Source organism: Camelus bactrianus, chromosome 21 (assembly GCF_048773025.1).
Source record: "Camelus bactrianus isolate YW-2024 breed Bactrian camel chromosome 21, ASM4877302v1, whole genome shotgun sequence".
NCBI classification, from domain to species: domain Eukaryota; kingdom Metazoa; phylum Chordata; class Mammalia; order Artiodactyla; family Camelidae; genus Camelus; species Camelus bactrianus.
Genome location: NC_133559.1, coordinates 17,080,234 through 17,106,692, shown reverse-complemented (window position 1 = coordinate 17,106,692; position 26,459 = coordinate 17,080,234). Strand labels below are relative to the sequence as shown.

The 26,459-nt window shown below is 46.8% G+C and overlaps 1 protein-coding gene across 1 annotated transcript; it reads right to left on the bottom strand.

The window, feature by feature from the left end:
• Positions 1 to 1,034: 1,034 nt before the first annotated feature.
• On the bottom strand, positions 1,035 to 20,072 carry SFT2D2 (SFT2 domain containing 2). The gene is made up of 8 exons (XM_074349777.1): positions 19,868 to 20,072; positions 15,115 to 15,201; positions 14,802 to 14,887; positions 11,952 to 12,033; positions 10,435 to 10,470; positions 10,289 to 10,347; positions 8,279 to 8,308; positions 1,035 to 6,454 (listed from the first exon to the last, which is right to left on the bottom strand). The coding sequence occupies exons 1-8, from the start codon at positions 19,928 to 19,930 to the stop codon at positions 6,415 to 6,417; spliced, it is 483 nt and encodes a 160-aa protein (XP_074205878.1). The 5' UTR covers positions 19,931 to 20,072; the 3' UTR covers positions 1,035 to 6,414.
• Positions 20,073 to 26,459: the final 6,387 nt, after the last annotated feature.

Genomic DNA, 26,459 nt, shown 5'->3' with positions numbered 1-26,459 from the left:
AAAATTTGTGAGATGCAGCTAAAGCAGTAGAGAGAAATTTATATTATTAAATTATATTAGAAAAGATCTAAAATCAATTACTTAAGTATCTAACTTAAAAAAACTGGAAAACGAATTAAACCCAAAGTATGAGGAATAATAAGGTAAGAAAAGAAGTCAAGTAAATAGAAAACAGACAACCAACAGTGAAAAATCAATGAAACCAAAGCTGGTTCTTTTATTGCAAAATGTAACACACCACCAAAGTGCACATACATGAAAAACAGTGCAATGATGTACCAGTAAACGCCTTGTAAGTACCACTTGGTCAAGAGATAGGACACGGCCAGCACCCAGAGTCTCCCTCCCATCCCTTCCCAGTCATTAACCTCTCCCTCCCTCTCAAAGTAATCACTATCCTAACTTTTATGCAAATAACATCTTTGCTTTTCATTATAATTTTACCACCTAAGAATGCATCTTTAAGTTCTGGAATTGAGTTTCACCTGTTTTTATTAAACTGCATATAATGATAATACAGTTTGTATTAGATGTGTTTGCCATTCACATATCTTCTTTTGTTAAATGTCTGTTCAAATCTTGTTAACTGAGTTGTCCTTGAAACAATCAACACACTTGCTAAACCTCAAGCTAGATTGATCAAGATAAAGAAAGATATAAACAACCAGTTCTTTCAACCATGAAAGAACTGGTATCAACTACAAATGCTACAGACATTAAAAGAATAAAGAAATGTTATTAAAAACTTTATAGTAATAACTTAGTTTACACAATGACTAAATCAGCTAAGTGTGTGAGAATATCCCCAATACTTAAAATGTCTTACCTTTCAAAAACCTTAAAAACTGTCCTTAGACCTGCGTTTATCCCTAAGTCATTTGAAAGAGGACAACACGTCAATTTACCTCAAAAAACATCTTTCAGTGCCTACGATGTGCGCTACCATTTTAAGGATTCATATTAAAGATACGGTCTTTTCTCACAGTCATACAATCTTCATTCGGCCCAGTGACTCCCGGAAAAACAAACACGAATAAAAGGCAACACTAGATTTATTAAAGATCATAATGCTATCATTTATTGGAAAGGAAAAATAATTGTTTTATGATATTTTGGGGAAAAAAGTTTACTTATCAGTAATTCTTTCTCTTCGAAATCAGTTAGCAAAAAGAAAACAACCTTCGTTGTATGAAACAGCGTCTCAAGGGAGGAAAAGCAATACACGAGAATATATTTTGGGCTATAAAAATTCAGTTACGCCATCAGCAGCATCCAAAATCAGCTGAGTATACGATTACAAAAATTGGTTCATGTTTTAACAAAGTGTTTTAAAAGCTCATCCTACGAGAACAGGCACAATGTTCTGAAGGCATTTAAAACCCCCATGGGCTTCTGAACACCCTTACCCTCAACTTCACAATGAGAATGTACAAGAGCTGTGAGAGGTCAGAGTTCAGAGGCTTTTAACTTTTTCCCTTCGTTGTTCAAAGTGGCTAAGTCAAGCAAATACACTGGAAAAAGCAACGCAAACACTTTTCATAGCAGCAAGACCACAAAACTGCATGTAAACCGTGGTTCTCCTTCACGACCAGTACAAAGTTCATCCTTATTTAGAATAAGGCTCATCGCTTCCTCCTGCAGTAAGGAAGTTTAACAGGCGGACAGCAGCGTTCTGCCCAGACACCAGTCCCAATCTGGTCTCCAAGGACACCTCCCAAGCACCCACAAGGGTATTAAGTCCAGGCAGCCAGTTGCTTCAGGGAGCTTCTGTCCATGCTGTGTCTATTTTTTGGTGCTGCTTATTAAACGTGGTGACTCTGTTGCGAATATACACATCATTAGTGATTCTTTATCACGATGCTGTGGGGTGGCCTTTCTCTTCAAACAGCCATGCGCCTCCTGTCTAGTGAACTCACTTTTCCCTGGTTTCCGCTCACCCTGTCTAGAGAGAGTTTTTTGTACATTTCCAGGCCCGCTGTCAGTTCATCAGCTCCCGCTAAGAAGGATGTAATGCTATTTGGCCAAATCACATTAACAAATGCTCTGACGGTCCCTGGGCTCTGCTCACAAGCTCTGCAAGTCTCTGTGAGGCCGTGCACAGAAACCTGGGCCATCAACAACAGTGAAGCTCAAGTGTACCAGGGGCTTAGGAATGGCGTCTGAGCGTTCGGCGTAGAACCAGAAATAACCGAAAAGTGTGACTACACGCCCGATCTCAAGTGAAGTGGGGGCAAGTAAACTGCACTCTCCTCTTCATTCTGTGAAAAACCCTCAAGAGCTCAGATTTTCATAAAATGATGAATTAAGAGGCACGTTAAAGTCATATGATTTAACCTCAACTTTTTCAATTAAAAACTGCCCCCAAATTTATCTTTAAATTACTTCTAAATGTAAATTCTTTTGTTAATCTTGCCAAGAGCTACACAGATAGAAATTTGTATCGCACCTCGGGCAAAGATCAGTTAGCTTTCTTAAAAATGCTATCCGCAAGGAAACTACCACACATCTTAAAACTTATCCCCCAAAATCATAGATTTTAAAATCAAAAGGACTATGCCTGTCTTCTAGCCAAATGGCCTTATAAACCTTAAACACGCATTTTCGTGGTTGTTGCTTACTTGCTGACAATGAAGTTTAAGGACAGGTTGTGAATTCTGAAGTATCTGTAGCCCTGCAGGAGACACACATCAGGACTTATCTGAGGAAAGAGAAGGGAAGGTAGCCCCACAGAAAAAAAGAATCCACAGCCACAGGGCTGCAGCTCTGCTCCCCACCACGTCTCATCACTCGTGTGGCGACACCTGCTACTCTCAGGCACTATCCAAAGCAGCAGCAGCCAAACCAGTGCCCCCCACATCTTTTTATTAAAGGTATGACCCACTTCTTAATTATCTTTTCTAGCAGAAGCATCCAAAGGCAATTTTATTTAGATGCATTTCATGATTTCATTTCTGGCTCTCTGAGCACACACTGGCTGGAGTGGGGAAGGTGGTGCTCAGTAGACAGCCCCTGGTCACCATCCAAGAGTGACTGACAGAAGCTCTGAGCCCCGAGATAACCAACCTGGTGAGAACGCTCAGCCGGAGAGATTGTTCGGTCCTCCCCCAGGGACAGGACAGCCTGTCTAGGGGACTGAGACAGGGAACCTCAGGTCAGGCCTCAGCAGCAGTAGCCACGGGCACAGCCACCCAGGGGAGCTGGGGAACCTCTGGTTCACATCCAGCAAAAGGGGAGGCCTCTCAGACAGTGAGACAGAAGAACACGGAAGGCAGCAAGTTAGTAAAAAGACCCAATGCAAACAAGCAGCCTCTGAAGGGCGGGGAGAAGGCAGAGAGGGCCAGGAGGACTGGAAGCCAGCCCTCCAGGTCTGGAGAACAGCACTGCTCCCAAAACAGAGGTCACAGGACCAGCACGCCCAGGGCAGGGTGTTCAGGCCAGTGCTTCCTGCCCAGCTGCAGGTCTACAACAGAGTCACCTCAAGGGTTCCCTTTCTTCCAAAACACAATGATCTCTCCTTCACCCTGCAGGGAACGTAGGATGACAGAACGAGGAGCAGGGAAGAGAGACCGCTACCAGCCACGGGGGCTAAAACTCTAACTCTCCACTCCCCGGCTCACCCATGAGGTTACTTGTAACCAGCGCTGTTGCTTGGTAACAGTTTTCAGCAGATTTGAAATGGATTTCCTCCTCCCCCAGTCCAGCAAACAAAAACGAGGAGGAAAGCAACCAAAGGATAAGGCGACAGAAGGAAAAACTTAGGAGCCTGGAAGATGCTGGAAGGCAGGATCATCCACAAGCTGCCGGGATGTCCGGACTGGAGCTGTCTGAGCAAACTGGCCACAGGCCTGAAAATTAGGGCAAAGCAGCTTTTATGCAAGACCTGGCGCCCTCTACTGGTGAGATCTGGTAGACCCCTTGCCCTCTGAGGCTATTCCTTCTCTAATAATAAGAGACAAGACCACTAGCCCCCCCCAATCCCCACAGTGATTGGGAATATTCAGTGAGATAATGCCTGGCAATGTCTACAATGCTAGACACATACTACCGAATAAATTTTCTTAAATAAATTAATGGTCACAGACAGTCACCCTGTCACCTTCAACGGCCACTGGGTATTCCTGGGATTAAATAATAACGCCCACCTTTTACTAAGATACCATCTACCTATGCTGAGCCCTGTGCTAAGCACTTGACACTTTCCTCATTGACGTCCTGCGATGATCCAGCAGGAATTTTTAGCCTCCTTGCTGTGAAACAGATGGACAATGTGAGGATCAGAGGTGAAGTCGCTTGCTCAACACAACACTGGAATGCGACTGAGCACAACTCACACCCAGACCTGTTTGACTTCAGAGCCCACATGTGCCACCACACTATACACGCCCAGTGACATCTCAACCTCAACGTCCCACAGAGTCAAGTCCAGCCTCTAAAAAGGGCCCGGGGGGGTCTGCCCTTTAGGTGTATCACTCCAGGCTGGTTGAAGCTCATAGTGACCAGGCTGGCCTCACACTGGCTCTAAAGAGAAGAAGTGATAAAGACTCCTGACCTCCTCCAGGCCCTTCTGAGATCTGAGCTATCTCCTGGAGGCACCTCGGGTGTGAAGGAGCCTCCCACCAGCCAGAGGGTAGCATGCACTTTCCATTCCTGGCTGAAGGCAGGTTAGGGGCCTCGGCAGAAGACAGGATGCCCTCAACAGCCTAGAAAAGGATCCAGTAACATCAGCTCCTCACCCTGGCCCCATCAGGCCTGTTCATACCTCTTCAGCTCAGAAAGAAAAGCCTCGCCCGTCTGCGGCCTCAGCTATAGCAGGAGAAAGAAGGCAGCGATCAGCCTCAAGCAAGGAGACAAGCGGTGGACCACTGCCTTTGGTTTGCAGGTTCCAAGACCAAGAGCCAGTGTGGACTGGCCAGACCTGGGTGAAGAATAGAAAAGCAAACCCAAACAGACTTCCTTTGGAGGTCCCGCAATGCCAGGAGCTCTGACGATCAAGATAAGGCATTTTGATGATCAGGAGCAAAAGGGCACACAGAGGAATGAGGGGGATCCTACAGGTCCAGGAGGAAGGGAGACCAGGCAGGAGACGGTGTGACGACATAGAGGGATTGGGACCAGAAAAGGCACGGGCTTGGCCGATGAAAACAGGGAAAACAGTTACAGGAGGTACCACCAGAGCCACACCGGAAACACTGGGGCACAGAGACTGAAGCTGGGGCACCCGGGCTCAGGGCTCAGCTCTGCCATCGGCTGTGGCCTTGGGTGGATCTGGTAACATCTCTTGAGCCTTGACCTCCTTGACCACCTAGTGGGGTAACAATCCCGGCTTAGTCACAAGGCTCTTACGAGGACTAGACAAAGTCAGGACACGAAAGCACTCTGTATGTGGCCAGGCATCAGGCTGGGACAGGCCACCCTGCGCCCCCCAGTTTCTGGCACCAGCTCCAGTGCAAACTCAGGGACTGTTTGAAGGTCCCTGGGCAGGCCTGCCTCCTTCTGCTGGTGCTACAGTGGGGCTCTGCCTCCCCACCTACTCTCCCCTGGCCCCATCCCAGGGGAGAATGGAAAGTAAACTCAGTTTAAAAGTAAGCATTTATAAATAGGGAAGAAAAAAACAGAGCAGAGAGAAGCAAGGCTTTTTACCTCCTGCCGACTCGTGTCTAAAAGGAAGCAGCAGTGTTTTCTGCTGCGGCTTTGTGCCCTCTCGGTCTCATTCCAGGGGGTCAAGGGTAAAGATATGAAGGGGGAGCGGGGGAACCCAAGAGAAAAAGAGTGTGCGCTAAGTGTGAGGAAATACATTCCAGAGTCAGTGTGGAATCAGAGAAGCGAGAGAGCCTGGTTCAGATTTTAAAACAACACACATCACCAAAAAGGGCCCCTTCTCCACGTCACTCTGTGGCCACGCTTCTCATGGGCTCATGTGCAGCTGTCAGGAGGGCAGAACCACTTGTCCCCAGACACCAGAGTAGAAGTGTGTCCCCAGTGTGGGGCAGGGGTGACAGACCCCAAGCTGAGGGACAAAATTACAAAGTCCCTGTTGACCCCCAAACTCTGCCTTGCTGCTGCACCCCTGCCGTCTCCAGTCGTCTCCTGCCTGGGAATCACTGGCTGCCCAGGCTTCTCCGCTGCTGCTTACCAAGGTTTTTATTTATGAGAATTCAGTGACACCGTCCAAAGGCGCATGAGGAAGATTCGACTCTGTCAGATACCAAACCCACCTCTCATATTGTGCTACAGACATTTGGGCTTGGGAACACACCCAAAAGCAACCCTCAGATGTTCAGAACACAAGCAACGCACCGCTGCGGGGTAAAAGGCACATGTCTGTGAGACAGAGGTTTTGAAGATATTTACAACCCGGTCCGCCAGCTTCCATCCACATCCTGCTTTCCAATGCTTTGCAAACCTGGCTGTGTGTTATGCTAGACACACAGCAAAACACTTCTTCACGGCATCCCTAGGAAGAAAAAAAACACAAAGATAAATGAGAGATCAGCACCCCAAGGGCTCCTGTAAGTGGTGAAGACCTTCCTTTAGATTATTGCCTGGGTACCCAGGGTAGCACCCTGCAGGGCAGCAAGCACCCAGACTAGGGGGTCAGATCTACACAGCATCAAACCTCGGCTTCAACATCTATTAGTAGTTTTATCCTGGGCAAGTACCTTGTCTAACTTGAGTTTCAAATTCCTCATCTGTAAAAGGGGACCTACAGACCCGCTGGGGAATTAGTGCACTGAACAGAGTAGGTATTTAATAGCTATGGTGACAATCAGAGGAAAAGACAGGAAGCGCAGATGACCAGAAAGCAAGAAATTAGTCGGGACTGTGCATTTTTTTAATATCAACCAGAATCGCAGAATCCACTGGAAGTACTAAGTCAAATGGTCACTAGGGCCGTTCTTCCTCTAAGCAGACAGCAGTAACTTGTTAAGGGACATCTTGCAGGCGTTCCCAAGCACAGGGAGCTCTCTCTAGGTACTGAGAACTAGTTAACCTGCTGTATAAACTCCTTGGAATTCAGGTCAGAGTGTGCAAGGAAGGAGCAGGGGCTCGGCAAATCACTATTCTCTTCAAGCCGGCATCTCCGTTCCACCAGCACACCTGGCCACGTACCAGGGCTCCTCAGCCCGGCTCTGCTCCTTGTGTTCTCCGCTGCACTTGGGCCAAGGACGCTGCAGCCACACGAGGGAGAGAATTCGCATGAGCAGGCACTGCGTTTTACTAGCGAGATAATTCTAGCACTGCATTTCTTAAGATATGCTCTGCAATGAAGTCCCAGCAGACGCTCTGCACAAGAAAGGGTTTTATGGCCAAAAAAGATCTCTCATGGCTGCTCACAATAACATAATATGTTAAAAAAAAATGTGGAAAGCTGGAGCCTGTTCGAAAAAGCCACCCAGCCGCCTTTAACGGGATGGGCTGGTCAACCTCTCATCTATCAGTCGCTTCCCAGCATCTTCCGATCGATCACCGTCAGCAACGGCCATGGAAGGTTAAGACCTAATCCTGCTCTTCCTCCTTCCCAGCTCTTGTACGTTTCTCATCTCCGCCACACAGTTAGGGAAAAGCCTCTTTTTAGTCAGCAGGTAATGAAAAAGAAGACTGGAAATTAAATGGTGCCAGGGGGACACTCAGAGGCAAAGATCTAGTGAAAGTGCTAATTTAAGGAGGTTTGGGGCGTCGGAACCTCAGAGTGAGAAGGGGGCCACTCCACTCTAGTTCTCCTGAGCCCTCTAGGGCCGGAGGGGTCCAGGGAGTTGCCCGAGGTCACACTGCTGCTTAGGAAACCCTGGTCCCCAGGAGTCCTGGCCCTGCTTACTCTCCCTTCATGAACTCTTTTCTGAAACGTCCCCATCCGTGGGGTACTGCAAGAAAACAAGCATGAACTCAGACCCCTCCGTCTCTTGCTCAGTGTTATGAAGGTGATATGCACCTTTAAGAAAACCTCCCCAAAGCTGCAGGTTAAAAGGACAACGGTGAGCATACACGTACTGTGTATCACAGCAGATGTTGTGCGCTGAACAGAGTAGGTATTTAACAGGAACTGGTGGACCTGGTCGATGCCCATCGCTGGCTGTATGATGGGTGGGGGTGGGGGGTGACCCCTGGCTTACTCATCAATCAAACAGGTGTATAACATCTGCCTATTCGTCTCAGAGGATTTTAGTTAAAGATAAAACAGCCTGTGTGCTCTGAAGGCTCCCTCAACTACAAGGCCCCATGCACACATTGCATCATCCCCCAATGACAGACATTAGAGTCCAAATGCCGTCCGTCTTACCTTGCAAACGGTATGTAGGAAAGGCTATACCTACAATGAAAAACAAACAAAACAAAGATCAAATCAAATGAAGGGAGTGGAAGATGACACAGGGGACTGGGCTTCTGAGCTGTACGAGCGCGTGCCGTGATGCATCCAGACCCTCTCCCTCCTCGGTGTGGAGGGTGCACACACACACGCACACACACACGCACACACCCGCATGCGCGCACACCCGCTGGGCCACGTGTATAACCAGGGAAGGGAGTGGCATCTGTGGCCAAAGCAGGAGGAGAAAAGGCCCGTGTGGAGACAACCCTGTCCCCTCAGCTTCACAGGGTTACTGCTTTAGCCAAATGAGCCAGCAGGGTCTCCTAAAACAAGCAGATTCCAGGTAACCAGACGGCCTAGAAGCCCTGTTCTGAAAGAACACCAAATAAAACCCAGATCAGCTGTCCTCTAACATCTTACAAATCCTCAGCAGAATACTTCCACCTGATTGGGATAGATGTTCTGCTCCATGCCATTTAACTTTTGAAAAAGTGAAAAGAGAACAGGAAAAAAAACAAAAAGAAACAATACCCACTACCAACTGCTCTGTGGATGAGCACAGTATAAGCAAGGTATGATTCTTCAAGATCCCAAGCCCAGAGGTACCTTGGTCACCCCGGTTCGCTCTGCGCCCTCGCCTGGAAGGGAACCACACGGGGAGGAAGGTGGCCACCCCGCAAAGGACCAGGCACGGGTGTCAGACAGGTTGGAAGTCACTCAGCCCCAAGAACGCACGCGCAGTGGGAACAGGTCAATGTTGGAAGGAACAGGGCCATGTGCCTGAGCCCATATGAACACTGAGCCTTTAAAAACTGGCTTCAGCACCAGTCTACAGGCCAAGAAAGGCATGTGTATGTGGGAACTAATTTCTGTCCCCAGCAGAAAACCAAAATATATTAACATAAGCCATCACACCAGGCCCCTTCAGTGCCTGCTCCCAAAAGGCACATCACCTTAAAACCAGGCCATCACTCTCCTCCGCATCTGACACTCACCACGTACAGGGGCTCACCTACTGGAACACAGTAAATGCGCTTTGAAAGCACATTTACTCAAAAGTCCAAAATTACTAAAGGGCAGGATGGGTGCTGGGCTTGCGGTCTCAAGACGCACTTCTATCACATATGATTATACTTGATCCTTGGAAGCTTTGAAACTTTCAGCCCTTTCTTTGCATTGGAGCCAACGTTTCTTCCCAAAGTAGACCAAGGCACATTTTTACTGAAGCTGTCCTGCTAGACAGCATCCCTGGATAAACTGTGAACATATTACAGAAATGTCCCAGAAGCCACTGATTCCATACACGCCACCACCCCCTCAGTCTGATGTCAGGCAGGTCTGAAAGGGCCATGAACCTACAGCCCTATCCAGGGTTTTGAATAAAGGACCACTGGAGAGTGGTCCTTTCACTCTGCCTGGCCCCTGGGCCACACGCCCCTGACCCTGCTACAGCCCACAGCCGCGCGGTTTTCCATTCCGTCAGCCACTGTTCCTCATCTCCTGCTGACGATTCACTCTTTGTCCTTCTGTTAAATGATTCATCCCATCACAAATGTAACACTCATTGTTTCTCTTATCACCTTCCTTTCTCTTTAATGCCTGTTTGACTCACAAGCCTTTCTTTTTTTTTACCAGCCCCTACGATACTTACTGTCCTTGCCCTTGCCGGACGCAGAGAGGCTGAATAACATTTAATAACATTTATAACATCTCAAAGTCGACCATGAACCCAGCAAACATGCCACAGCGAGAAAACAGCCTCTCACGACCACTCAGGACCACTAACGCCACCTACTGGTCGTGGGCTGAGTCAACAGGCTCTTGCCCTGCAGTGTGACTTGGCTTGTATCATTAAGGATTCATACACTGATAAGCCTCCGCGTTCCTAATCCTCCTACGCACACCCAGTGGGATTTTACCTCCTTCAGCTGCATTAGTCAGAGATGGACGTGGGAGGGGACTGCTGGAAAGGTTACTTACCACGTCAGGGCCAGAGACTGCAAGATGCAGAAGATGAGAGCCAGTCCCTTGTTGTGCCACTGAGAGAAAAATGATACGGTCACATGAACGTGTATGACAAGAGGCACAAACCGGAAAGGTTAAGGAAAACTAAAATACACACTTACCCAAAAGGCAGAACACAGGGTGAGCGCAAAACACAGCTAGAGAGAGAAAGGAAGTATTATTTAATTAACACAATAATGACAACATGGAGGGAAGGAAAAAAAAACTGTAAAGACATCATCCTTGACAAACTCAAAGTAATACTTATCAAGCCGCAGTCGCCAGATTCTGTGGTTACCAGAGCAACCAAAAGCATCCTTCATTTCAAAGCATTTAAACCTACCTGAGCACCCATGTTTGGTAGAAGAGTTCAAATCCCAATGAAATGAAACTGGCCAATAAGAAGTCATGTAGATTAAAAAGAGGAGACTCCTCTTCTACTTTCACATTTGCCCAAAATCTCTGCCTAGCAAACACAAGTACATTTCTGGTCCATCCATTCATCCAACCATCTTTTCATTCAAATGTACTAAAAGTAGGTTTAACACACACCTCTTCATCTTCACTCCTGCCAAACACTAGGGTCTAAAGTAGAAACAGCATGTGAGGACAAAGATTAACATGGGATGTCAACCTCACAGCCAGTTATTTGTTTACATGTCACCTAACACTTCCCCCGAGTCCTTTCTTAGAAAGTTCTTTCTGCAAGAGACTTTCCCAGGCCATCTCCACCCAGGGCCATCTCCGTGTCCTGGCCGAGTACAATTAGTACTCCAGCTGTCAGTCAAGCCTGTCATCTCCAACCTGCTGTATCAGTAATTATACAATAAGTAGAACCCAAATATTTCCCCTGTGCCCAGCACTGCACCCAATGCTCTGAAAGGTCACAAAATAGTAGCAAATGTGGTCATGGCCTTAGAGAACTTACCTATTTGAACAAATGAGATGTACACAAATGAAACTAAAAATAAAAGGATGCTGATCAAGTTCTGGACATTGCAATACTGAAAATTATAACAGAAGTCCAGAGAATGTGGTCTGCAAAGATGTGATGGTCACGGGGAAGGAAATGGTCCAAAGTAGGGAGAGGCATTCTGGGTTAATAGGACAGAAGGACAGGACAAGACTGAGGACATGGTTGTGAGAACAGGGAACAGGGGTGCGGGGCCATGAGGAGACCAGACTCACTTCAGGAAAACTGGTGAAAACAAACAGGATTCCAAAGTCGGACAACGGTAAGGGGAGACAGAGCCCAACCTAGGAGCCTGGACACCCACTCAACAGAGAACCCTGTGCTTTGAGTTACTCCCTCTGAGCTCTGCTTGTATGTGGTTTCACCGACCACCAGGAGGGTGTCTGAACCTCATATTACCATGAGTTTGGCTAATCTGACAGGCAATACCTCTGGAGGTGCTTTAGAACTGGCAGTAACTTAACACCAACTGAAACACAAGTCAGGGGAAGAGAGGAAAGATTATTGCATGAAGAATGCTCCCTTCTGCCACCGTGGTTATAGGCATCGGGTAGTCAGTCAAGACGAATGGGAAAAGGGGAGAAGTCTTCAGGTTTAAGAGGAAAAAAATTCCAAACAACAGCAACAAAAACTCCTTTAGAAATCCCAGCCAAAGGCAGACCTTACCAGCACCAGGATGGTTGCAATCAGACGCGTAGGCTCGAACATTCGCTTCAGCTGTTTCATGGGTCCCATGAGGAAGACAGTGCTGAGAGGCAAACACACACAAGCCGCTCAGACCAGAGACTCCCCATCGCCTCCCCTAACTCACCTGTGGCAAGAATAGCAGTAACAGTAGCCGACACTTATAAAGCTCTGGCTAGTGGGGAGACTACAGCTCAGTGGTAGAGTGCGTGCTTGGCATGCACAAGGTCCTGGGTTCAATCCCCGGTACCTCCATTAAAAATAAGCACATAAAGAAATAAATCTAATTACCTCTCCCCCCCAAAAATAAGTAAATAAATAAAAACCTTTTACTGGGCTAGGAAATGCGCTTAAGAGCTTTCTGTGCCTTATTCTCAGTTAATCTACCAACAACTCATGAAGCCGATCATAGTAATAGTTATCATAATGATTTTGCAGATGAAGAAACTGAAGTCCAGAAGGCCTAGCTACTGATCCAAGGCCACCCAACTAGACAGCAGCAAAGCAAGGCTGCAGACGCATGTAGGTCTGGCTCAGGAACCACGTTCATGACCACTGGGTTAGAGGAGCCCCTCCTCCAGGCACTACCCAGCCTCCTTAACAACCCACCCAGGGAGACAGACAAACAAACAAAAAAGACTCAGGCAAGAAAAAAGAAAAACCACATCATCTTACAGGCTCAGGTTGGTTATGTTAGAGCATTTCATTTTCTTTCAAATCTCCAGAGACTAATTCTGATGACAGTACCACCACCTGTGGTTTGCGGAACATCTGCTAAATGCTAGACACCGCATACAAGACCTCATTTCATCCCCTCGACAACGCTGCTATTACTACACTTATTTTAGAGCTGAGAAAATGATGCTCAGAAAGGTTAATTTACTTATCCAAGATCACACAGCTAGGCACTTAAAAAGCTGGCATGCACGCCCACATCTACCAGATCCCAAAGCTCTGAAAGACAGCCCCAGTATGCCTCCTGGAGGAATGGACCCAGAGGTGGATAGTGAGAAAGAGTAACAGAAATGAAGCAGACACTCAGGCCTGATGCATTACATGCCAGGACCAGCTGTATGTCTTGCTCCCCGACTCCTGATGGAAATGCCCCGTGTGGCATCACCCCAGGGGTAGCAGGGGACAGTCAGTGTTTAATACAAGCCAACCAGTAGATGACATTAGCTGCTGAGTGCTCAAAAAAATAAAAATTTTAAAAATACGTCTACCTCTCTTTGAAGTGCCATTAAGTTTCCATCTGAATTCAAGGCTACACTCTCGGGTCAAGTGTTCGAGCTGAGTGCCCTCTTTAGCCTAAATTGAACAAGAAGCACTGGCCGAGGCTGGCCTTAAAAATTAAATGCAGCAAACATACAAAAATATAAAAGATTACAGGTAATGCCACAATGCCCTGGACACACCCTGGAAATAACAATTCGTTCCCTTTGCTATTTCCCTGGGCAATGCTGCCAAGGGTCAGTCCCACTAGGATTTGCTAAATAGTTCTTTGGAACTAACCAGCACACCCAACTAGTTATGCTCAGTTGAGACCCTACATTGTAACCTACGCTGTCTGCCCAAAGCAAAACTCCCTAAAAGTTAGCAATCGAGAGAGCTTTAGAGGCTAGATAAGAAAGACATCTCCAAAGGCCAGCATTCTATCACAAGACTCAAGAAAGTAAGCTTTAAGAAGGTGGCCAGTGTCATGCACTCAGTCATTTGGTTAACATTTCCAGCCAGAAAAAGACCCAGGTTTGGGGACAGTTAAGGACAAGAAAGACAGAGGTACAACCCTTGTCAAGTGGGTCACGGACTTGTAACAAGTCAGAGTAATGAAATGCTATCTGTGCTGTCACATAATATAGATGTATTTTATATACATATGGGATGTGCAGTCCCCATATAAAGGAGGTCATTGATTCTGGAGGGAAAAGGTAATTAAGAGAAGTTTCATAGAAGAGATGACGTCTGAGCCAGGTCTTGACAAATGAGCATGTACCCCCCAAATGGGGGTGCAGACAGGCCAGCACTCCAGGCAGAGAAAACAGCCCAAGCAAAGGCACAAAGACGTCTGGGGAAACGCAAGTGCAGCCTGGCTGGGGAGGACGACTGGCTAAAGCCAGACCTCGAAGGGCCTGTCCTGTACACACACTGAGGGGTTTGGACTTCACCCACACGGAGGGACCGGGGAACATCTCTGGGGGTTAATGAATGGCGCCACAGCTCTGTGGAAATGGCCTAGAGAGGAGCCAAAAAAAAGGAGGCAGAGAAGCCCAGGAGAGGACCCCTGCAGTCGTTCAGATAAGCAGTGATAAGAGGCCAGAGCTAAGAGCAGCTCAGGTTATCACCTGCTCCGGGAAGCCCTCCCGGCTCCCCAGGTCAGGTCAGGTCAGGTCACCTGCCCCTCCCTGAGGCACCACTCTCTCCATATCCTCTTATGTTATTGGTTTATACATCTGTCTGCCTGGCCAACCAGAGTTCCATCACAGCAGGAACCAAACCCCACTTGTCCTCGAATCCTCAGAGCACGTGGGTCAACCGGTGAGGAACAGCAGTAAGACCGAGCAATGGGGAAGGCAGTGTTCAAACCTACGCTCTGCGCCATATAAAGTCACAATGGTAGGACAGTCCCTGCTTTCTCCTGGGGTTTCAAAGATAAACTAAGATATAAAAATATGTTGAAGTGAAAGGATATGGAAGTGATGTATTTTAACTACCTCTTTCTTCTCCAAATCCTTGAAGCTACTGAAGTATCCTCCTTCACCACCTTCCAAACACAACCCACATCCATTTTCCCATCTAATAACTGGCTCAAGTTAGATTAAAAAAAACCGTTACCTCCCAATAGATGCGATGTTACCAAAGGTATAAAACACTGCGAAGAGGTACAGTCCCTTCCTCGGCACCCAGAGGAGGAAAGTTCCCTGGAAGACACGGCACAGGGTGTTTGCACGTGAGGAACCAGGAGCACACAAAGGAACCTGTCCCCCTGTCCCACCCTCCCGAGCATCCCCTCTGCCTCCCCTACCTCCCTCTCCTCTCCTGCATGCATTTCAGTGAAGAGCAAACGAGAAACGGAGGTGGATGAAAATGGAAAGAGAGAAGGAAGGAAGGCAGGAGGAAAAGACAGAGGAGGGGAGGGTAGTCTTACCAACAGCGAGCAGAGAATTCCTGCAGCAAAACAGGCAACAAAGCCTTTTATTCTGGTACCCGAGCTTAATGACGTTGCCTCCACAACCTAAAAATTTTTAAAAACGGATTACATACATGTATACACATATTTAATCACCAAAACAAAAGATGCACGTAATTAAATTTGGCCTTTAGACTGAGGAAGGCAGGAACACAGATTCCTACTTGCTCAGAGCTACAAAACTCCTCCTGAGTCAGTGAATCCAGGTCCTCATCCACCCAGGAGTCTCCTCTCGAGCAGCAAATGAGAGGTTACCGGCTGGACACGTCCAGAGGTGGAAACGCTCTGCTTCAAGCACGACGCAATTCACAAACAGGAAGGCATGACGGCAGACCCCAGAGTCGCCTAGGCCCTTACAGCAGCCCCAGCGGGACGAGGGCCACAACTGGAAAGGTGTAACTGCCGGGAAATGGGGACAAGGGCAGTTGGGTCCACTGGGCATCGCATCGTCTCCTAATTCAACCAGCCAAGCTTCAGCGCATGCTGCTCCTGCCAGCCTTTCTGAGACCCAGCGGGGCACAGGCTCTTGTCCTGATCAGGACCCACCTGAATCTACTCACTCCTGGTGCTGGCATCAGCCAAGTCACCCACGTGTGAGACGGCTCCTAGTCAATTAATGACGCCCTCCTCACTCCTCTCTGCCACCAAGATTAATCCCTCCCAATGGGAAGCTCAAAGGCCAAGATTTCTAGAAAAATGCTGCTAAAAAAGAGAGACTGTGAGTAGCTCCCAAGGGTTTTTTTCCCCGCATCAAAGGTGATAGTCAAGTGTCTGCACCAGAGACCTTCCTCGTCTGGCCACCTGATGCAGTGGCCACAGCTGCTCCAAGCTGGGCAAAGGCAGCTGCCAGTGAGACCAAAGGTCTTTCCTCCTCCCAGCCGTGGCAGGGCCCCCAGGGCTCAGAAGGCCACCAGTCACAGTTTTACCACATTTCCCCCCAGCTGATGGAGGAAGGCAGTGGTGGCAGAGGCGGCAGAGGCTGCCAGGTCCCTAGACCAGCAACTCCCCTAGCCTTGAAGGCTCCCAGCCCAGGGGCCAGTTCTCAACCCTGTCTCCAAAATTCCTGCCAAACCAGAAGCTGGGAGGGCAGGACCAGGGCTCCCCTAGGCGTGGCAGGCTTTGCTACAGAGTGGCTTCCTCCCTACGCAGGAGAAAGGTATTTGGGGCAGATTACGAAAAGGGGTTCTCCCCCTGCCCCACATGCTCACACGTACTGAAAGCAGGCTCATGACACTGCAAGCCGCCCACCACCCCGCAAACATACACACACAGCGCTTGCAGAAACATGTGGCAAATATGACCCTGCACAGAACAGCGTGCTCAGGGATGGTGACAGACAGGGGGAGCGGACAAAGGGGCCACCTGACTCCACGCTGGGAAAACCTCTCCTCCCAAGCGAGCCATGTGATGCTCTGTTATCAGGCACCCCAGACAATTGGGTTAGACCCCTTCTGACCAACCTGTTCCACCTCCCATCAAGGATAGGAGAAAATCAAAAGCCATCACTCCTCCTACCCACACAAGCACCAAAGATCTTACCTTGGCCAAGGAAGGAAAAAAAAAAAAATGGAGCTGCACGGAGGGAGAAAAGTGTGGTACCCGGACTGGATGGGATTCCTGGCCTGAGCATTAACTTGGTATCAATAGAGATATTTTAAAAGATTCAACCTTTTTTAAAAGACAATAAGCCATAAGGTTAAGTATCAATCTGATAATGGCTTTGGCCTTTAGAGACAAAATAATCTCAATAGGATGGTGAGATGCCGGCCCTTATAAAAATCAAGATCGCTGGCAACAGGAAGCAGTCCCGGTTTCTACCCTCAGAAAGGAAAGTGACATGTTGGCTCTGCACATCTCTCAAGCTGACCTCCATCCAAATGTCACCCTATTTGCCAAAACGGGGGAGAGGAGCTGTAACTGTTCATCATTGTGCTTTTCCACTCCAGGTGGCTGTCAGTTCTTTCACACCCATGCTTGGTCACAGGCAAGAGGGAGCTGCTGCACCACTTCGAACTGGACCCGGTGAAAGCTAAAGACCTCTTTTTGCCAATTTGTGAAAATCAACTCCGTCTGATGTAAAAAGGTCTCCCTAAATTCATGGTTTCTGGAAGCTGCTAGCGCACTTTTCAGAAATTCGAGTAGCTGAAATCGCACCTTGCCAGCATCTGCAGGCAAACAGCTCACAAGCTGTCTGACCGGCAGGTTTGCACAAAGGTCCCTTTGACGGTGGGATGTGGAGAGAAGAGGGGCTCTTGCCCAAAAGAAGAAAAGCTAAGAACTGTTCGGGGAAACAGGGTTGGCATAAGCAGAAGAAAGTGAGAACGCAATACTGCCTCATTCCTGCGCTTTCCATCCAGGTCCCATTCAGACCTTCCGTGCCCCCGGCTGGGAGCCTGGAGAGGCAACATAAAGCCTATACTTTCAGAAAGAAGCTCGTAGAAACTGAAGATTGAAGGCGGATGTATGAAGACGAGGTATCAATTAGAAACCTCATCGCGAGGCTATCTGTGACTGGACATTACCAAGCAACTTTTATAACTCCCTAGTTTCCTATTTAGGGAAACAGAACTAGTCATACTTTTATTCTTCACATTAAAAGAACAATTTTTTTCAAAGCACTCACGTCCAGTGACCTCTGACCGCTTTTATACTTGAATGTGAAGAGACCTTAAGGTCCCCTAGTCCAACTTACCACACAAAACAGAAATTTGACCAGAATCCTCCCACTTTGCCAGCCTCCAAACCACGGGAAATGTGAGGCAATCAAGTCAGCGCCAACATTGTCAAGGAGGCCCTGACCTCATCAGTAAAAACTAAGCCAAAACGACCCGGAAAATTAACTCAGCAAACACAAAATGTTTCCCGGGAGTTGGGGACTCAGGAAGTGTCACACGATGACGTAGGTGAACAGGAAACTCGCACTCAGGGAGACGAAACTGCCAGCAGTGTTTCAGAATGAGAGAAGCACCTAGTCTTTCTGAAATAGATTTAATGCATGCCTGAGCTTACAGCACTTTAAAGCTTGTCACTGTATCCAACACAAGCATTTTAGGTGACAACAAACAGCATTTACATTTTTGATCTGAACTACATCATTCACTCTGGAGGGTCTGTCCACTGTTTCATGATGATTTTTTAAAATCATAATATCTGCATCATTCCCGCTGTCAACACTCCTCCCCCCCGAGTCCTCAGGAAGAGAAAACATCTCCCTCCTGATCCCCAGCTGCTCTAAAACCTTATTGACAGTCCATGGGGCATAAAGCTGTAGATAAGCATGACTGTCCACCATCTAAGCTTTCTTAGGCCAGTCTGAGGTTTGACTCCTAAGTTCCTAAAAGAAGCGAGAAATCAAAAACAAGGAACTCATGAAATTACTCCTAAGCCTTGACCAATTAATAAAAGCATCAGAATTATAAGAATCCACAGGCTGTTTTGAAATGTCAAAAAAAGAAGTTAAACCCAATTCCCATACACTCCATGTCTACAGTGTTACTGCTTCAAGGTGAAGATTCAGAGAGCCACGTTTTATGGTTCTGAGATTTTTATGGAGGGGGTGGAACTATCAGTGTCATACAAAACTCAGAATAAAATCAGCAACCGCAAAAGTGGATGAAAGAAGCATTCTGAGATAACCACAAGAGACACTGATTAACAGAGGAAGAACTTGGGTTCCGAGTTGAGAGAAGCCATATCATCTTGTTTACCACCTTCATTTTACAGATAAGGCCCATGGATTATACCAAAGAGTAAAGGGCAATGTTATTTTGTCATCCACAAAGGAAAAACAAAACAAAACAAAACAAAAGCTGAAAGCACTAGAAACAGGAAACATTCTGTGTGGCTCTAGAACATAGGGCATTACCAGTGCCCAGGATTCAGCGAGACCAAATCTTTCAAATAAAACAAGCAAGCATGCAGGCGGCCCCATGAGGTCCTGGTTGTCTACAGAATCGACGTGCAGGCAGTGTGAGCACAGAGAGACAAGACGAGGTTCCTGCCTTACAGGCGTTCATGGTTTTCGTGGAGTTTACAGCAACAGTGCCCACAAGGTCGGGTGGGAGTGTCACACCTCACTACCTACACTGGACAGGTACTCTGCCCGGGGCACCGGGGCGCAGAGAACAGGAACCATCACCTAGGTCCCCGGCACAGGAGATCTTCCCCACTGGGGCTCCCTCCGCCAGGCTCTCAGGGGCCCCTGCCTAGCCTGGCCCTAAGGCCCTTTCCCAGGCCTGCGGGAACAGATCGATGGCCCGGGATGGCGGCCCCTCCCCCTCGCAGATGTTTCTGGGTTTTGCTCCAGCGCTGCCCTCCCTCTGTGGGGGGATGGGGCGCGGAAGGTTGAAAAGCTGCGGGACAAAAAAGTAAGCAGGCGCCGACCGCCCGGTGCAGAGTATCTGGGCCCTGGCACCTGGCGCTGCAGGAGCGCGGGGGTCCCCTCTGAGCCCTGCAGGGGAGGAGGAAGGAGCCGGGGCAAAGCTGCTTTCCAAGAAATCCTCGAAGTCCTGCTCGCCTTTCTCACTAGCCAGCAACTGACGCCGGCGGAGCTGGGGGCGGGGCTCCGTTGTCACCCCGATTCCGCGGGCCCCGGTGGGCTCAGGCGCCCCCTAAAGCCCCCAAAGAACCCTCCCCGAAGGCCGGGGCGGGGCAGCCGGGGGGCGGGGAGGGCACGGCCGAGCGGGCGGGCGGGGCGCCGCGGCGCACTCACCTCGGACAGGCCGCCCCGGTCCTCGGTGTCCTGCCCGCTCAGCACCTTCTTCAGCTTGTCCATCGCGGGCCCAGTGCACGCGGGCCCAGTCCGCCGCGGTTCCAGCACCCGAGCGGCCGCCTGTTGCGCTGGCCGAGTCGCTGGCCCTTCCGGGTGCTCGGCCCCGCCGCCGCCGCCAACCACGGCGCGCCCCGCCCAGGTACCTGCCCACCTGGCCGCGGACCGCGCAGGCGCCCGGCGTGCCCGCGCCCGCCGCCCGCGTTCGCCCCGCCCGCTTTGCCCACGCTGGTTTCGGTCCAGGAAGGCGGGACCCGCGGGGGGGCTTGGGTTTAAAGTCGACCGAGCTTGGCCATAAGCCTCAATTCTGCGTCCGCCGCTGCCCTCCCGGATTGAGTCACCGAACGCGGAGTCCCTAGCACGTGCGAGGCACCGCAGAAACCAAGGCGGGGAAGCCTGGACCCGCTCTCCCCGCGCCCCACACTCCCTGTGGTGTGGATGCAGACTTGTAAACAAATGCGGCGAGAATCCGCCTTCTGATTGTAGTTACACTGGAAAACAGATGTTTAGAAGTCACTTGAAGCCAACTGGACTCCATTCAATCTATTACAAGCTTTGCGGAAAAGTTAACAAAACACTACTGTAATTCCAACTGGAAGTGCATGGAGAGGAGTAATTTGGGCAACGGGTAGAATTTTGGTGAGGGAGTAGGGAAAAGTGTATTAGATTGTTTTGTTTCTTTTATGATTTCTTTTATTGACCTGAAACCAGACTCCAGCGCTAATGATTCTGTGTTAGAGAATCCATGTAACCCCCAGGACTGTGCCAGAGACAGGATGTGGGCTCAGATCTCAAACTGCTTGCAGTTTGTCTAGAAAACTAACTTAAACAGACCTAGAAAAAACAAGTCCACAGAGAGGTTACCAGGAGCCCCCACGAGAGAATGTTCCTGCACCCTCTCTCGCCCCCATCCACACAAACACAGAACATTTATGGAAGAGTAGAAATGCTGTGTCTGTATGGAGAGAATTTAGATGTTACCAGGAACTTGGGCCTGTTAGAAAGTATTATAAATAAACCAGGCAAAGGGATTTGCACAGGACCCTATAGAAGTCAGTCAGATGGTTGTAATTACACCCCTATGTGATTTCATCTCAATGGATAGGCAAATATGCTATGTTTTATAATTTTAGTTTATGCCCAAGATCTTGAATAACAAATGCTTTTGCTTGGATGCTCTATATCCCCTTGTTCCACTCAGATAAATTCCTACACATCTTTCAAGACTCTTCAAATACCAGGACACAATGAAAAGTCCATCCACTGTGGAGTTAGGAAGATCTGGGATTTAGAACTCTAGCACCATCACTAGCCGTGTGGCATTGAGACAATAACTTAACCTTTCTGGTCCTCAATTCTATAAAATGGACATAAATGACTACCTCTGAAAGTTACTGTGGGAAGTAAACATGACAGTATATGAAGAGAGCCTGGAACATGACAGGCGTTCAGTTAGCAACTAACGGAAGATAGTATTATGGTACCATCTAGTCTGAAGCCTACTCTGGGCCCGTCCATACTGATGTGGCAATTGCTCTTTCCTCTGTGTTCCCGAAGCACCTTAAACACACCTGTGAGTACTCACCTCACAGCGTTACCCTTATTCTTGCTCAAGTCTGTCTTCTCCACAGTTTGAGACTCTCACAGTGTCTGTCATTCAGTTCTTTCCTCTCCAAATCCAGAAAAGCACCCACGTAACAGGTGCTCAGTCAATCTGCGTTGAGTGAGTGAATGAATGAGTGAGAAACTTTGTCTATCTTTTGCAGTTCAGTGAATTGTAACAGCCAGATTGTCAGATAGGGCACCACTTAAATGAGGATGCTTCACAAGTCAGCAGATGAAGTCTATTTTTGTTAGCAAAGTGAGAACATTGGTCCGCCCTCAACCTCCACCTCCACTCTCTGCATTCATCACAGTAAATGAGATTTTGATCAGTAAGTCCATACCCGTAATCTCATCTCATGCCTAAGATCAGTATTTCTCTAAGAGCTGAGTAGGGATAGACTCTGCTCTTAGCCCGTGCTCCAAGGGAGCCTGCAAATCACAAACACGTACACAAATGCATTAAAGAACACGTGACTTACAAGGATCTACTGCATAGCACAGGGAACTATATTTAGTTTCCATAATAACCTATAATGGAAAAGAATCTGAAGAGAAAAAAATATTTATATATCTGCATGTATATGTATAATTGAATTGCTTTGCTGTACACCTGAAACTAACATTGTAAATCAACTACACTTCAATTAAAAAATTTAATTAAAATAAAATAAGGAACATAAGACTCTTCGGTTACTTGGATCTCACACTCAGCAGTGCAACACCCCCTCTCATGAATAACACTGCTCAGGCCCCAGGGAACTGCTTCTTCACGTCTCCTGCCCAATGTCCTTGAAACAAAAGGTGACGATATCTGAATGTAGTGAAGGTTGTGGAGACATGCTCTGCTTCAGACTGCTGGTGGGACACGAACAATGGAAGAGCTAAGGTAGCAGAAAAGACAAGTCCACTTGCTGGACCCCTCCACAAGATGCCTTGAACGCAAGAGATTCCTGTATAAGAATATACCACCTCCCAGTAGTGCCAAGTATCCCTTTTCTTGTTTCTCTGCATGCTGTAATTTAAGATCCCAGAAGCACTCATAAATTAATGCGGTGTTTGCAACAATTCACTAGGAGGCTGACGGAATATTTTGCAATATTAGACAATTCACATTACCCTTAAATGTGCATACATGTAGGTCTAGACATAACATACATGGAACATGATACTGACTCTAAGACACTGAACACTAAAATCACAAACACCATTTTTATAAAAAATATTTAATAAAATTTCATTACATTTTCAAAAAGTCAAGTAAAAACCTGCAACTTGATGTAAGTACTTCATTTAATTTTTTAACATTTATTAATTTGAAATTATATTTCTTCCCTTTAACTTTTGATTTTGACTATTAGAAAAATAACTCTTGAAAAACATACAAAAATGACTTTTATTTTGAAATTGAATTTATATTGTTATGAAAATATATTCCAATTTTGTAATTGAATTCAGTCATCTTTGATATTTTGCCAATTTTTAGTCATATAAAAGCCATAACTTAACTTGTATTTATCAGTGGAGGAGGAATGAATGTAATTTAGCAAGTGTTTAGCTTGATTTATAGCTTTTAAATATTTACACATATGGGCTCCCGTTTGTACTGTTTCCCAGACCCTGTAAATCTTGGGGGGCACACTTGCCTGTAAGTGGCCCAGTCAAAGGACTTGGGCTGCCTGAGGGGAAATGCTAGATGGGTTTGAAGGGAAAGGATAAGGATTTTCTGTTTAAAAATAGAAGGAAAACAAGCCTGTGCACAAAGCATTAGTGCACAAGCTTTATGTTCAAGTAGTGATGAAATTACCTGAAGCAGGAGATTATAAGCCTCGTGGTCCAGACAGCTGCATCTCCAGCAAATCTCTTGATGCAGAATCTCAGCCTGAGGTGGGAGGGCCAGGTGTCTGCATCCCCAGGATCAGAGCACGTGGACCCTACCCCAGGGGAAGCCAGGTTACAGTCTTCTTTCCCTGGAAGGTCTCTCTACCCTCTCCTAGGTAGACTCCCTGTCCCCCATTGAGTAAGCCTCACAGAGTCAGTCATTACTTCCACATTTATTGATCACCTTCTGTATACCATGTCCAAGACCAGTGCTTGACATACAAATCCAGAACTACAGACATCATCCCTGCCTTCAGAGAACTTTAGAGACCAGCCTCCTCTCCTGCTGGATAGAGGAAGAAAGCACTTTGAGTTAATTGCAGGACCCATTTAAAAAAAGGGAGAGAAGTAGAATATTAGAATTTGCACTGGAACCCAATTTTACTAGTTCTGCCACTATGCAGGTGGTTACATAATGCTTGAGGAACACCGTGAGTATCTTAAAACTAACTTCCTCCCCCTTCCAGCCTTGTTCTCAGGGTTGCCAACTCATTTTTTAAATTGGCCTATTATTCACTTAAAAAAACCCATTTATTGAGTACTATGTGCAGTGAAGAAATATGCAGTTCCTGTCCTCACAGTTACAAATGCCACTTTGCGGTGAGGTTCTGACCATTTTAGCAGGGAAATGAAAAAAGACTGTAACCACAAAACAGTACTTTCCCTTTTTGTAAGTGCTTATGAAATATTTAATATGCAGTGTACGACAATTATGATACACTCATTCACAAGAATACAAAATAGTCATTAAAAAAAAAGAATGAGAGAGCTCTTTATATATTGATAGGAAACTGTGTCCAAGATATATTGTTTGGAGGAAAAAAATCAGGTCCAAACAGTGTAGAAGACAGCTGACTTATGCACAGACAGATACATGATAAACAGATGTGTGTATGTATCTGTACGTTTGATTGTGTATGCATCAAATATACATGGAAGCATAGAAAAACAAAAACAATAATAAGCAAAAAACACTGAGGTTATTCTTTGCTTCCAGGGAAGGAATTAAGTGACCACAGGGCAGAGAACATATCACTATGTGTCTTTCACTGATTTTTTCAATTATGAACATTTTGAACCTATTCAAAAATAAACATAGATAAATTGGGTGTTTGAAATTTGTACCTCCTGGGGTGGTCATAGAAATGTTAGTTATCTTGATTGTGGTCGTCTTTTCATAGCTGTATATACATCTATCAAAATCCATCAAATTGTACATGTGAAACATGTGTCATTTACTGTACAGAAATTATACCACAATAAAGTTGTTTAAAAAATTTTTTTTATTTTGTTAATACCTATTGGTAATGGTTAGAAATGGAATAAAGATTTTGTCTTGCAAAAAAAAAAAGATATGGGTAAATGAGAGTTATTGCTGAATAAATTAAGTTGAAAACTGGAAAAAAAAATAAATATAGACACAAAAGGTCACGTATTGTGTGATTCCATTTAAATGAAATATCCAGAGTAGATAAACTCATAGAAAGAGAAATTAGATCGGTGGTGGCTAGAGCTGGGGAGAAACTGGTTACCGGGGAAGGGGGCTTACTTCAGAGTGATGAAAATGTTTTGAAACTGGTTGGAGGTAGTGGTTGCCTAATACTGTGAATGTACTAAATGCAACAGAATTGTTCACTTTGAAGTTGTGAATCTTATGTTTATGCAAATTTCACCTCAATAAAGTATTTTTGGTTTTTTGTTTGTTTGTTTGTTTTTTGGAGGGGGAAGGTAATTAAGTTTATTTACTTACTTTTTTTTAATGGAGGTCCTGGGGATTGAACCCAGGACTTTGGGCATGTTAAGCTTGCTCTCTACCAGTGAGTTATACCCAACCGCCTCAATAAATTATGTTTTAAAAGCAAGAAAGATGGAAGAGGGAAGGGAAAGAGAGAGAGAAAGAAAAGGGAGAAAGGGGAGGATGCAGATGTTCCAACACCAAGCTGCTGCAACAGGCCAGGAGGGTTTTTGAGCAAATAGCCTTGCATGGAGTGGCCTGTGCAAGAAAGGAAACAGAAGGGAGGAAACAACTGACACAGAGACCAGGGAGGTGCTGGTGAGAGGACCAGACAGTGGGATCGGCACCAGAGCACAGCGGGGCTCGCTGCCTCCTGTCTGCGAGTCTCTCTGCTAGGATGCTCCGGGTGTATCCTCTAACTACTGGTGACAGAGGAAAAATGAATGTGGGACGAGAAGAGGGCCATGTCCCAGGTTTCGGTTGAGTCCCTGGGATGTGCCCCACCAAGTGTGGGTCCCTGGCTTCAGACAGGAAAGAATTCGAGTGAGACACAGCTGAGTAAAGGTAGATTTATATAGGGAGATACATACTCTATAGAGTGTAGGCTGTTTCAAAAGGTGAGGGAAAGGCGGCCACGAGGTGTGGGGGTTGGGTGCTCAGGTTAAAGTAAAGTAGGTACACATTCCATAAACAGAGTGTGGGCTGTCTTCAAAAATGAGGGAATGAACCTAATTAAACTTATAAGCTTCTGCACAGCAAAGGAAACCATAAGTAAAACAAAATGACAACCTACGGAATGGGAGAACATTTTTGCAAATGAAACCGACAAAGGCTTGATTTCCAGAACATATAAGCCACCCATACGACTTAAGAGAAAAACAAACAACCCAATCCAAAAATGGGCAGAAGACCTAAACAAGCAATTTTCCAAGGAAGAAATACAAATGATTGATAAGCACATGAAAAAATGCTCAATATCACTAATTATCAGAGAAATGCAAGTCAAAACTACAATGAGGTATCACCTCACACCAGCCAGAATGGCCATCATTCAAAAGTCCACAAATGACAAATGCTGGAGAGGCTGTGGAGAAAAGGGAACGCTTCCACACTGCTGGTGGGAATGCAGGTTGGTGCAGCCACTGTGGAAAACGGTATGGAGATTCCTCAAAAGACTAGGAATAGACTTGCCCTATGACCCAGGAATCCTGCTCCTGGGCATATATCCAGAAGGAACCGTACTTCAAAATGACACCTGCACCCCAATGTTCATAGCAGCACTATTTACAATAGCCCAGACATGTAAACAGCCTAAAT

Bases quoted from the DNA above. Each gene is read 5' to 3' on its own strand.
- SFT2D2 (XM_074349777.1), bottom strand. From the start codon at position 19,930: ATGGACAAGCTGAAGAAGGTGCTGAGCGGGCAGGACACCGAGGACCGG. The intron at 12,034-14,801 runs GTAACGGTTTTT...TTTGCCTCTCAG, and splicing joins AACATCGCATCTATTGGGAG to CACTGTCTTCCTCATGGGAC. The intron at 10,348-10,434 runs GTAAGTGTGTAT...TTTTTCTCTCAG, and splicing joins CCCTGTGTTCTGCCTTTTGG to TGGCACAACAAGGGACTGGC.